At 42.7% G+C, this 12,969-nt stretch overlaps 1 protein-coding gene across 2 annotated transcripts in view; it reads left to right on the top strand.

Annotated features, from left to right (window-relative positions):
* The window catches only part of ADAMTS12 (ADAM metallopeptidase with thrombospondin type 1 motif 12), a 370,221-nt gene that overhangs the window by 201,378 nt on the left and 155,874 nt on the right, over nt 1-12,969 (top strand). For both annotated transcript variants that reach the window (XM_081521438.1, XM_081521437.1), the window contains 2 exons: nt 2,995-3,191; nt 4,205-4,288. In XM_081521438.1, coding sequence (XP_081377564.1) covers nt 2,995-3,191; nt 4,205-4,288 — 281 coding nt within the window. The remainder of the gene's footprint in view (nt 1-2,994; nt 3,192-4,204; nt 4,289-12,969) is intronic.

The raw sequence follows: 12,969 nt of genomic DNA, 5'->3' as shown, positions 1-12,969 counted from the left end.
CAGATGCCATGTCGTGTCTGACTCTTCCTGACCCCGTGGACTGCAGCACACCAGGCTTCCATCTCCTGGAGTTTGCCCAGGTTCGTATCCATTGAATCGGTGATGCTTATTCAACCATCAGCTTGAATCGGTGACCCAACCGTCTCATCTTCTGCCACCTACTTCTCTTCCTGCCCTCAATCTTTCCCAGCCTCAGGGTCTTTCCCAATCAGTCAGCTCTTGGCATCAGGTGGTCAAAGTATTGGAGCTTCAGCTTTAGTATCAGTCCTTCCAATGAGTATTCAAGGTTGATTTCCTTTCAGATTGACTGGTTTGATCTCCTTGCAGTCCAACAGACTCTCAAGAGTCTTCTCCAGCATCACAGTTCAAAAGCATCAATTCTTTGGTGCTCAGCTTTCTTTATGGTCCAACTCTCACATCCATATGTGGCTACTGGAAAAGCCTTAGCCTTGACTATACGGACCTTTCTTGGCAAAGGGTGTCTTTGCTTTTTAATACACCGTCTAGGTTTGTCTGCTACCTGAGAAAGCACTAAATGTGAGAGAGCTTTGTAAAGAGCTGCCAAAAGCATTTGGGAAAAGGAAAAAAGCTCAGTTATTTGCATTTCCCTGGTATTTCCAGGGCTTCTGCTCTGCTGGTACACAGGGCATCCTGGGCATCTCATCAGACGTTGCCCAGATCCTTGCTCTTCCTCCACTTCCAGTTATAGGAAGTCAGTCCTCTGTCAGGACTGGACATCATCCTTACTGACACTTCCCCCTTGGCTAGATTTCTCCCATTAAAACAAACATTTTGTGCATTGGCAGGCAGGTACTTTACCACTAGCGCCACCTGGAAAGCCCAAGTTTATTAAGCCCAAGAATAGAATTTGAATTTATTTAGACTTATGATGAACTGTGGTGTTGGAGAAGACTCTTGAGAGTCCCTTGGACTGCAAAGAGATCCAACCAGTCCATCCTACAGGAAATCAACCCTGAATATTCATTGGAAGGACTGATGCTGAAACTGAAACTCCAATACTTTGGCCACCTGATGCGAAGAACTGCCTCATTGGTAAAGACCCTGATGCTGGGAAAGACTGAAAGCAGGAGGAGAAGGGGACGGCAGAGGATGAGATGGTTGCATGACATCACCGACTCGTTGGACGTGAGTTTGAGTAAACTCCAGGAGTTAGTGGTGGACAGGGAAGCCTGGCATGCCGCAGTCCACGGGGTTGCAAAGAGTTGGACATGACTGAGTGACTGAACTGATGATTGTGTCTCATCTCTTTTGTAGATATTAGTCAGTGCAGTGTGGCCTAACTTCACATAGGAAGCAAAATTGAGGAACCAGGATGGGTTACAGAGCAAATGAGTGTAATCAACTCTACAACCCAGAGAGCACTGCGGGCAGAAGGCAGGATGTGGTTTTGGTTGTCCCAATTCCGAGTCGGAGGCAGGACCTCAGGAGGGGGTGGTGTCATAGATGCCTTCGAAGAATAGGACCAGACTAATAAATGGAAGTTACAAGGGGGAAGTTCCAGCTCAATGCAGGAGAGAGCTGGGAGTTGATGTGTGCCCCCAGCACCAGAAGTATTCAGGCTGAGGCTGGGTGGCCATCACCAGGGATGAGGAAGGGGTTGAGAGGTTTGCTGTTCTGCTCGCATATTCTCCCAGCCAGTGCTCCAGGGTCCTGAGGAGAGTAGGGAGCAGGTATGTCACTGTCTTCCAGATAGAAATCTTCAAAAATTGGGACCCTGCTTGTCCATCAGCCCAGGCTTCTTGCCTTATTTACTCTTTTGGTAAATTCATCTTTTGTCTACTCCCTAACTCCTTTTGGCTTCCCTGCTGGCTCAGCTGGTAAAGAATCCGCCTGCAATGCAGGAGACCTGGATTTGATCCCTGGGTTGGGAAGATCCCCTGGAGAAGGGAAGAGCTATCCACTTCAGTATTCTGGCCTGGAGAATTCCATGAACTGTATAGTCTATGGGGTCACAAAGAGTTGGACACGACTGAGTGACTTTCACTCACTCATTTACTAAGCCATTCTGAGCCCATTGAAACCTTTCAGACTTGACCACCACTTGGCGTTAAGCTTCTCAATGTGTGAAGCAGCACTTCATACTTGTTTTGGGTTTAAACAGACCTCTTTCAAGTTTTAGGGCAGTGCTTCTCAAACTTCTGGGAGTTTGAAGATGTTTTCAGTTCTCTTCCTGATTTTATAGCCTCTCCTGGGTTTTGTCTTCCAAGCTATGATCCTCATATATTAAGTCTTTTCCATACTGAAATCTATGAGTCACCTTGAGAGTTTTACTGTTGTTTGCTAGATCTTTTCCAGCTCATTTTATACCCTCTTGGAATAGAATGTCCTGAACCACATGCAGGTTCTCCAGCTTACATTTCTGCAGTTTTATGCATGTTTACTCTGTGGGAGACAGTGTGGTGTATATGAAAATGCATGATTTTAGGGCAGAAAAAATCCTGGTTCTTCCACTGATACTATGGGCTGTGCAACTTTGGGGAAGTTATTTAACCAGCCGCTTTGAGCATCAGTTTCCACATTTGCAAGATGGAGATAGCAGTATGCACCTCAGATGTTCAAGAGGATAAACGACTTGGCATTTTAAAGCCTAGTACCCTGCCTTGCGTTCAGTAAGCTCTGACTAATTTAGAGGAGTAGGAGGAAGAGAAGGGAAAGAAAAAGCTCCCATTCTTGCTTATAATATCTTTTTCATAATAAGGGACCTATTTGGTAAAATAGGTAATAATTATTTCAGAACTGTACTTTGAACCTCCCTGTCATATTCCAGTTTCTCTTATCTTTGTTGTATTCATTATCTTCCATTTCAGTGGAAGAATGGTATTCTTCTTGCATTTCAACCATGTAGATAAGAATGTTATATTTGACCATTATGAAACATAACTTAAACTTACAACCTTATATCTTTATGAACATAGGTAAGTAGTATGTGAGAGAGATAGAGAATGAACCCATTATCTTCTGGTTAATGTTTAGACAGTCCTGGCACCTCCCAGAAACAAGAGCTACTGCGAGAGAAGTGGGAGAGGAGGCACTTGCGAGGCAGAAGCCTCTCTCGGCGTTCCATCAGCAAGGAGAGGTGGGTGGAGACGCTGGTGGTGGCCGACACGAAGATGATTGAGTACCATGGGAGGGAGAACGTGGAATCCTATATTCTCACCATCATGAACATGGTATGTCAGACCTCGTGGGGGCATGGGCAGCAGGTGAATAGATATCACTAGATATGCTCTACCCCCAAAATAAGAAATAAGAGACCTTTCTGTGGTCCTTTTATGTTCTTTAATTTTTTAATTTGTTTGGCTGCACAGCTTGCGGGATCTTAGTTCCCCAACCAGGGACTGAACCTGGGCCCTTGGCAGTGAAAGTGCAGAGTTCTGACCACTGGACTGCTACGGAATTCCCTGGTCCTACATATATAATATGTAATATTTTGTATATATAGTATTTGTATTTACATTTATAAATATTTTCCATACCTAGTTGAACTTTCCTGATGGCTCAGTGGGTAAAGGATGCACCTGCAATGCAGGAGACCCTGGAGACACAAATTCAATCCCTGGGCCGGGAAGATCCCCTGGAGAAGGAAATGGCAACCCACTCCAATATTCTTACCTGTGAAAACCTGTGAAAATCCCATGGACAGAGGAGCCTGGTGTGCTACAGTCCATGCAGTCGCATAGAGTTGACATGACTGAGCAACTAAACACACACATGCTTAGTTAATTAAGGATGGAAATTCAAAGCAAATTACTGTTTTTCTTAAAAACATGTATTCTAGGAAAACCTGTAATTTATCATGTATGTTTTCTAGTAGTTATTTATCAAATGACAGAATCATTTTAGTATGATTTTTTTCTCACTGATTTATATAGGAAATTATATAGGAATTTCCACAAATCAGGAAACTGAGGCAAAGAACTGGAACATTATTTCTTCAAGATAGTTGGAGCTAGAATTGGAATAAAGTTAATGACCCCTAATTGCAAGTGTCCCTTTTGCATTGTAATGTTTTCTGCCTTCCCAATGTGGTCATGTCTCACTCATCTTTGAACTCCACCAAAAATTTCTGACCTGTAAGATAAAGAATTACTGTAAATGCATTACAGTACTGTTTTTCCCCTCCTCGAGCATTTTTCTGTTCTCTATTCACCCGAGACTAATGATTTTCCATTTCTGGCTCTAGGTCACCGGGTTGTTCCATAACCCAAGCATTGGCAACGCAATTCACATCGTTGTGGTTCGGCTCATTCTACTTGAACAAGAAGAGGTAAGGCATAGTTTCCCCACCACTCTTCCAACCTAGATCCTTACACTCCTTGGCATGCTAAGTCACTTCAGCCATGTCCAACTCTTTGGACCCTATGAACTGTAGCCTACCAGGCTCCTCTTGAGAGGATTCTCCAGGCAAGAATACAGGAGTGGGTTGCCATTTCCTACTCCAAGGGATCTTCCTAACTCAGAAATTGAACCTGTGTCTCTTACATCTCCTGCAATAGCAGGTGGGTTCTTTACCACTAGCGCCACCTGGGAAACCCTTCACACTCCCTACCTCCTGTCTTCAGAAGAGCTGTTGATGGAAAAAAAAAAGATGGTACCAGAAAGATGTCTGGAAGCCCATCTGTGTTATTTTCTTGGGAATTCAGGGATGTCAAGTGGGAGATGGAGAACATTTCCAAGATATACATACTTGGAATCATCTGACAGCCTTTGAATCTAGTAACTCACAAATCAGCTTGACAGCAGTGCCTAAGAATATTCCGCAGTGGATTAAATCATGTTCTGACTGAGTGATTTCAAACAGTTTGAAGAGATGTGGAAATATCGAACCTTTTTTACTGTTTATTTCCCTCTTGCATCATAACACATGTCTCTGTTCTGGGCCCACTGGTCTCTCTGTACTTTTACTCAGGGATTCCATCTGACCTCAGAGACTTACGGCGCATGGACATGCTGAGATTCAATTGATACCTCAAGCCTAGAGCTGCTACTTGAGCTCCAGACTCATATCCAATTGCTTATTCAACATCTCAACCTGGATGTGTTCTAATCTACTTGAACTTGGAAACTTAATAAAATTTGAAATGGAATTCTCAGTTACTCTCTGCCCAAAGCATTTCAATTCGGCCTCCTGCCTTTCTCCAGTCCTCCCCTTCCCCATTTCAGTAAGCAGTGCTATTGTGCACTATTCAGAAGCCTGGGAATCATCCTTGATCCACCTTCCTTTCTTGTCTTACACATCTTCCAGCAAAGCCCACAGTACTCCTGCCTTCAAAATGCATCTCCAGATCACCCACTGTTAGTCATCTCCACAGTCATTATGTTGGTTTTGGCTTTATCATCACTTGCCTTTATCATCTCTACTGCAGTGGAATCCTTCATGTTCTTCCTGTTGTAACTCTTCCCCGCCCACCACCACCATAATCCAATCTTGACATAGCAGTTTAGAATGGAAATTTTAAATACAAATTAAGGTGCTCCACTGCACAAAACATTTAATGGATTTTGGGGCTTCCCTGATAGTTCAGTTGGTAAAGAATCTGCCTGCAATGCAGGAGACCCCAGTTCGATTCCTGGGTCGGGAAGATCCCCTGGAGAAAGGATAGGCTACCCACCCCAGTATTCTTGGGCTTCCCTTGTGGCTCAGCTGATAAAGAATCCACCTGCAATGTGGGATACCTGGGTTCAATCCCTGAGTTGGGAAGATCCTCTGGAGAAGGGAAAGGCTACCCACTTCAGTATTCTGGCCTGGTGAATTCCATGGACTATATAGTCCATGGGGTCATAAAGAGCTGGACAAGACTGAGCAACTTTCACTTTCACAGAACAATTTGAGCATTTCTTACTCTGTCCTGTGGAGAGTTTCATGATCTGGCCTCCTTCCACTTTCCCATTTTTCGTGTGTCACTCTCTGCCTTTCTTCACCACTTTGCACAGGACTTCATATAGGTTCTAGAACACCCAAGGCATTCTTGAGCCTCATGGCCTGTGCAGCTGAGGTTCCCAATGCCTGAAACGTCCCTCCCCTGGCTCTGCTCATGGCTGGCACCTTGTGAACTCCCAGGCCTCTGTTTAAATGACACTTCTTCAGAGAGGTCTCAATGACCAACCTTCCCCAAGCTGGCCCCACTCAGCAGTCTCCATTGCAGAATGGAGTTTACTTCCCTTCTTAATACAGCTTCTAGAAGCCATTAATATTCTGTGTATTTGTTTACTTTTTTCTTGCTTATCTCAATCACCATCAGAACGTGAATTCTAGGAGAGCAGTAAATATGTTTCTTTATTCTTGACTCTATCTCCAGCTCCTAACACAGTGCCTGGGCATAAATGAATGAATAAATGAATTAAGTGAAATTTAATGAATGAATGAACCATCCAACCTGGTGAAATGACTTTGAAATCTATAGCTCTTAACCAGCAGCTGAGATAAAGAAGGGCATTATTCAAATCTCCATGAACAGGAGTTGTTGTTCAGTTGCTCAGTTGTGTCCTGTTCTTTGCGACCCCATGGACTGCAGCATGCCAGGCTTCCCTGTCTTTCACTATCTACCAGAGTTTGCTCAAACTCATGTTCATTGAGTTGATGATGCCATCCAACAGTCTCATCCTCTGTAGTCCCCTTTTCCTCCTGCCCTCAATCTTTCGCAACATGAGGGTCTTTTCCAATGAGTCAGCTCTTCACATCAGGTGCCCAAAGTATTGGAGCTTCAGCTACAGCATCTGTACTTCCAATGAATATTCAGGGGTGATTTCCTTTAGGATTAACTACTTTGATCTTGCTGTCCAAGGGACTCTTAAGAGTCTTCTCCAGCACCACAATTCGAAAGCATCAATTCTTTGGTGCTCGGCCTTCTTTGTGGTCCAGCTCTCATATCTGTACATGACTACTGGTAAAACCGTAGCTTTGACTATATGGACCTTTGTCGGCAAAGTAATGTCTCTCCTTTTTAACACATTTTCTAGATTTGTCATAGCTTTACTTCCAAGGACCAAACATCTTTTTAATTTCATGGCCGCAATCACTGTCTGAAGTGATTTTGGAGCGCAAGAAAATAAAGTCTGTCACTGTTTCCATTGTTTTCCATCTATTTACCATGAAGTGATGGGACTAGATGCCATGATCTTCGTTTTTTAAATGCTGAGTTTTAAGCCAGCTTTTTCACTCTCCTTTTTCACTTTTATAAAGAGGCTCCTCATTTCTTCTTCACTTTCTGCCATTAGGGTGGTGACATCTACATACCTGAGATTACTGGTATTTCTCCCAGCAATCTTGATTCCAGCTTGTGCTTTATTGTGCCTGGCATTTCAGATGATGTAGTGCATATAAGTTAAATAAGCAGGGTGACAATATACAGCCTTGACGTATTCCTTTCCCAATTTGGAACCAGTCCATTGTTCCATGTCTGGCTCTTACTGTTGCTTCTTGACCTGCATACAAGTTTCTCAGGAGCAGGTAAGGTGGTTTGGTGCTCCCATCTCTTAAGAATTTTCCACAGTTTGTTGTGATCTGCATAGTCAAAGGCTTTAGCATAGTCATTGAAGCAGAAGTAGATGTTTTTCTTGAACTCCCTCATTTTTTGTGTGATCCAATGGATGTTGGCAATTTCATCTCTGGTTCCTCTGCCTTTTCTAAATCCAGCTTGAACATCTGGAAGTTCTCAGTTCACATACTGTTGAAGCCTACCTTGAAGGATTGTGATCATTACCTTGCTAGCATTTGAAATGAGTGCAATTATGTGGTGGTTTGAACACTCTTTGGCATTGCCCTTCTTTGGGATTGGAATGGAAACTGACCTTTTCCAGTCCTATGGCAAATGCTAAGTTCCCCAGATTTGCTGGCATATTGACTGCAGTACTATAACAGCATCATCTGTTAGGATTTGAAATAGTTCAGCTGGAATTCCATCACTTCCACTAGCTTTGTTGTAGTAATGCTTCCTAAGGCCCACTTGACTTCACACTCCAGGATGTCTGGCTCTAGGTGAGTGATCACACCATCGCAGTTGTCTGGGTCATTAAGACTTTTTTTGTATAGTTCTTCTGTGTATTCTTGCCACCTCTTCTTAATATCTTTTGCTTCTGTTGGGTCCATACTGTTTCTGTCCTTTACTGTGCCCATCTTTGCATGAAATATTCCCTTGGTGTCTCAGTTTTTTTGACGAGATCTCTAGTCTTTCCCATTCTATTGCTTTCCTCTGTTTCTTTGCACTGTTCACCTATGAAGGCTTTCTTATCTCTCCTTGCTATTCTTTGGAACTCTGCTTTCAGATGGATATATATTTTCCTTTTCTCCTTTGCCTTTCACTTCTCTTCTTTTCTCAGCTATTTTGTAAGGCCTGAGAGACAACCATTTTGCCTTTTTGCATTTTTCTTCTTGGGGATAGTTTTGGTCACCACCTCCTATACAATGTTATGAACCTCTGTCCATAGTTGTCCAGCCACTCTATCAGATCTAATCCCTTGATTTGTCACTTCCAGTGTATAAGGGATATGATTTAGGTCATATCTGAATGGTCTATTGATTTTCACTACTCTCTTCAGTTAAAGTCTGAATTTTGCAAACAGGAGACCTGAGGTCAAAATGCTCAAGGCGAGTTTTACTGTTTTCTGAGTGGAAACCTCCATAATAGAAGATCTTACATCAGTGATCTCTGGAGCCTTACCCTTTTCCCTTCCTCTCTCCACTACCACTTCTACTTGCCTTAGTCACTCAAGATATACTTTGGGTATCATAGACTACCTATTATTTCCCTTCCTGTAAGCCTTTTTAAAAAAGATTTAACCCAAACTTAGAAACTAGGCAAAACAAAGACTATGTATCCTTTCAGTGGCTAGCATGACCCTTCTCATTCTATCGGAATATAGATTTGTTTGATTATGGTCTAGGCATGGTAAAGTTAGGGGATAACATGCAGGATACTGATAGAATACAAATGGGTTTTGTCAGGTAGAGATGCAAAGGATTTGTGTCAGCAGAGAAGATAATTCCAAAGATTATGGTTTTGTCTGTGGCACATTACATAATTATGTATCTAATTCAGCAGTCTTAGTCCAGCATTCCTTTTCTTTGTTTTGTTTTGTTGGGTTTTTTTACTATCATTGCATCAGTTGTTATGTATCTGCCTTTGAACCAGGTTTTCCATCTGCTTGTCTCCTTATTAGTGAGTTCAATAAATCTTGAACATGTATTTGTTCACCATGTATTTGTATGAGAATTATGTTTTTAACTTTTAAAAAATTTTACTTGACTAACTTTGAAGAAAATTATACTTGACAATTGCCATTACTGCCATTACCCCTGTAGTTTGGTAATGTACCCTTGTACATTACCCTTGTACAGGGAGGGAACACAGCCCCGCCTATCAACAGAAAATCGGGTTAAAGAGTCACTGAGCATGGCCCTGCCTTTCAGAGCAAGACCCAGATTCCCCCACAGCCAGTCAGTCCCATCAGGAAGCTTCTACAAGCCTCTTATCCTTTTCCATCAGAGGGCAGATGGAATAAAAACCACAATCACAGAAAACTAACCAAACTGATCACGTGGATCACAGGCTTGTCTAACTCAGTGAAACTATGAGCCAGGCTATATACAGCCACCCAAGACAGATGGGTCATGATGGAGAGTTCTGACAAAACGTGGTCCACTGGAGAAGAGAATGGCAAACCACTTCAGTATTCTTGCCTTGAGAACCTCATGAACAGTCTGAAAAGGCAAAATAATATGATACTGAAAGATGAACTCCCCAGGTCGGTAGGTGCCCAATATTCTACTGGAAAAGAGTAGAGAAATAGCTCTAGAAAGAATGAACAGATGGAGCCAAAGCAAAAACAACACCCAGTTGTGGATGTGACTGGTGGTGGAAGTAAAGTCCAATGCTGTAAAGAACAACATTACATAGGAACCTGGAAATGTTAGGTCCATGAATCAAGGTAAATTGTAAGGTGTCAAACAGGAGAAGGCAGGAGTGAACATCGACATTTTAGGAATCAGGGAACTAAAATGCCCTGGAATGGGCAAATTTAATTCAGATGACTATTATATCTACTACAGCAGGCAAGAATCCCTCAGAAGAAATGGAGTGGCCCTGATAGTCAACAAAAGAGTCTGAAATGCAGTACTTGGGTGCAATCTCAAAAATGACAGAATGATCTCTGTTCATTTCCAAGGCAAACCATTCAATATCACAGTAATCCAAGTCTATGCCCCAACCACTAGTGCCAAAGAAGCTGAAATTGAACACTTCTATGAAGACCTACATGAGCTTCTAGAACTAACACCAAAAAAAGATGTCCTTTTCATCATAGGGGACTAGAATGCAAAAGTAGGAAGTCAAGAGATACCTGGAATAAACAGGCAAGTTTGGCCTTGGAGTACAAGATGAAGCAGGGCAAGGGCTAACAGAGTTATGCCGAGAGAATGCACTGGTCACAGCAAACACCCTCTTCCCACAATACAAGAGATGACTCTATACATGGACATCACCAGATAGTCAATACTGAAATCAGATTGATTATATCCTTTGCAGCCGAAGATGGAAACGCTCTATACAGTCATCAAAAACAAGATCAGGAGCTGACTGCGGCTCAGATTATGAACTCCTTATTGCCAAATTCAGACTTAAATTGAAGAAAGTAGGGAAAACCACTAGACCATTCAGGTATGACCTAAATCAAATCCCTTACAATTATACAGTGGAAGTGACAAATAGATTAAAGGTATTAAGATCTGATAAACAGAGTACCTGAAGAACTATGGACAGAGGTTCATGACATATGCAGAGTACATATGTGAAATGCCAGACTGTGTGAAGCACAAGCTGGAATCAAGGTTGCCAGGAAAAATATCAACAACCTCAGATATGCAGATGACACCACCCTTACGGCAGAAAGTGAAGAACTAAAGAGCCTCTTGATAAAAGTGAAAGAGGAGAGTAAAAAAGCTGGGTTTTCAAACAATGAAGATCATGGCATCCGGTCCCATCACTTCATGGCAAATACATGGGGAAACAATGGAAACAGTGACAGACTTTATTTTGTTGGGCTCCAAAATCACTGCACATGGTGACTGTAGCCATGAAATTAAAAGACGCTTACTCCTTGGAAGAAAAGTTATGACCAACTGAGACAGCATATTAAAAAGGAGAGACATTACTTTGCTGAGAAAGCTACAGTTTTTCCAGTAGTCATGTATGGATGTGAGAGTTGGACCATAAAGAAATCTGAGTGCAGAAGAATTGATGCTTTTGAACTGTGGTGTTGGAGAAGACTCTTGAGAGTTCCTTGGACTGCAAGGAGATCAAACCAGTCCATCCTAAAGGAAATCAACCCTGAATATTCATTGGAAGGACTGATGCTGAAACTCTAGTACTTTGACCATCTGATATGAAGAACTGTCTCATTAGGAAAGACCTTGATGCCAGGAAAGATTGAAGACAGGAGAAGGGATCAACAGAGGACAAGATGGTGGATGGCATCACCAACTTGATGAACATGAGTTTGAGCAAGCTCCAGGATTTGGTGATGGACAGGGAAGCCTGGCTTGCTGCAGTCCATGGGGTCTCAAAGAATCGGACATGACTGAGCAACTGAGCTGACTGACTGATCTTGGAGGACAAATTTCCACTCTTGTATAATGGTGTAACATCTATGCATGCTTAACCATGGTTGTGGCAGTGGGGGAAGGAAGGTTCTCCTGAGTGTAGAAAGGAAAAACCTTTACCCTCACAGTCTCAACAGTAGCCTTGGTAGGAGCTCAATATGTGATTTCCATAGATTAGACCCCTTTGAGCCCTGCAACTCTTCATTCTCAGGAAACAAGGCCACCAGAGTCTCACTGCCAGTGGAATCCTTTGAAAGAACGTAATTGGTCATTACCTCTTTGTCCCTATAATGATTACATTGTTTTTCTTTCCATCCTCATTTGGCAAGTGCAACGAGACACACATGAATTGCTGTAAAATAGCCACAGCTTCCTTTGTCCCAATTGCCAAATGTCTTCCGCATTCAAGCTTTTATAGAATCTCCAAGTGGCACAGGGTTCACAATTTGACAACAGAATTGCCAGCCCATTGGAGCGCTGTGGTTAACAATTCTCATTTTCTTGATTTTCAGAGAATAGCTGGAGCTGTTCTTCACACCTTGGACTCATAAGCAGCCCTGAGAAAGAGCAGTAATGATTTCTTAACTAACATCGAGGTAGCAGCCACAGGCAGAAAGTTTAGTGTGAGGTGTTGAGAGGTGACTGCTCTTGAGCAGGGAGACTTGAGTTCGAGTCCTGACTCTGTCATCATCCTAACTCTGTCATTATCCCGTGGGTAACTGAGAAAGTCCCATCACTGCTACATCCCTCCCTTTTCTTCATCTGCAGATGAGAAGCAAGTAGTGGTGCATCAACTCTATGTCAAATGCCGTGTTAGCCATTGGAGGTACAAACACGCATCTAAGTCCTACTGCCTGATTCTAAGGAGGTTAGCATCTCCTGCACAAAGGCACAGAGTAGAAAACTTCAAACTGAGACTGGTTGTTGTGAAAAAAGGAAACAATATGATTGCGCTGGAGGCAGGAGAGAAAATAGCCAATCAAAACCTGCCCACCTCCATTCACACCTGGTCTTGTTCTGGTGTTGCCCGTCTCTATGCGTGACATCAACATGCGTCCAGTTGTAGGAGCTAAGGACGTAGAAGTTGTCCATGATCCCTCCTCCTCCTGCCTCCACCCCAAATCCAGCCCATCATAGGGTACTGCCAGTTTTCTCTGACCAACTCCATTTATATCACTTAAATTCAGGACCAATTGTCTCTTCCCTGGGGTCTAGTTGTATATACTTTTTGTTCTATTTGGATTCCTTTGGAGCTTGTTTTCTCATTGCAGCCAGGATGATCTCCAAATGGTAATCTGATTATCTCTACTCTTCTGACATCCCTTCCCAAAGCACATCCCTGATTTAAAGCA

Source organism: Giraffa tippelskirchi, chromosome 8 (genome assembly GCF_054371585.1).
Source record: "Giraffa tippelskirchi isolate mGirTip1 chromosome 8, T2T-mGirTip1v1.2.pri, whole genome shotgun sequence".
Taxonomy (NCBI): Eukaryota; Metazoa; Chordata; class Mammalia; order Artiodactyla; family Giraffidae; genus Giraffa; species Giraffa tippelskirchi.
Note: the sequence above shows the minus strand (reverse complement) of the source record. Positions and strands in the feature narration are given on the sequence as shown.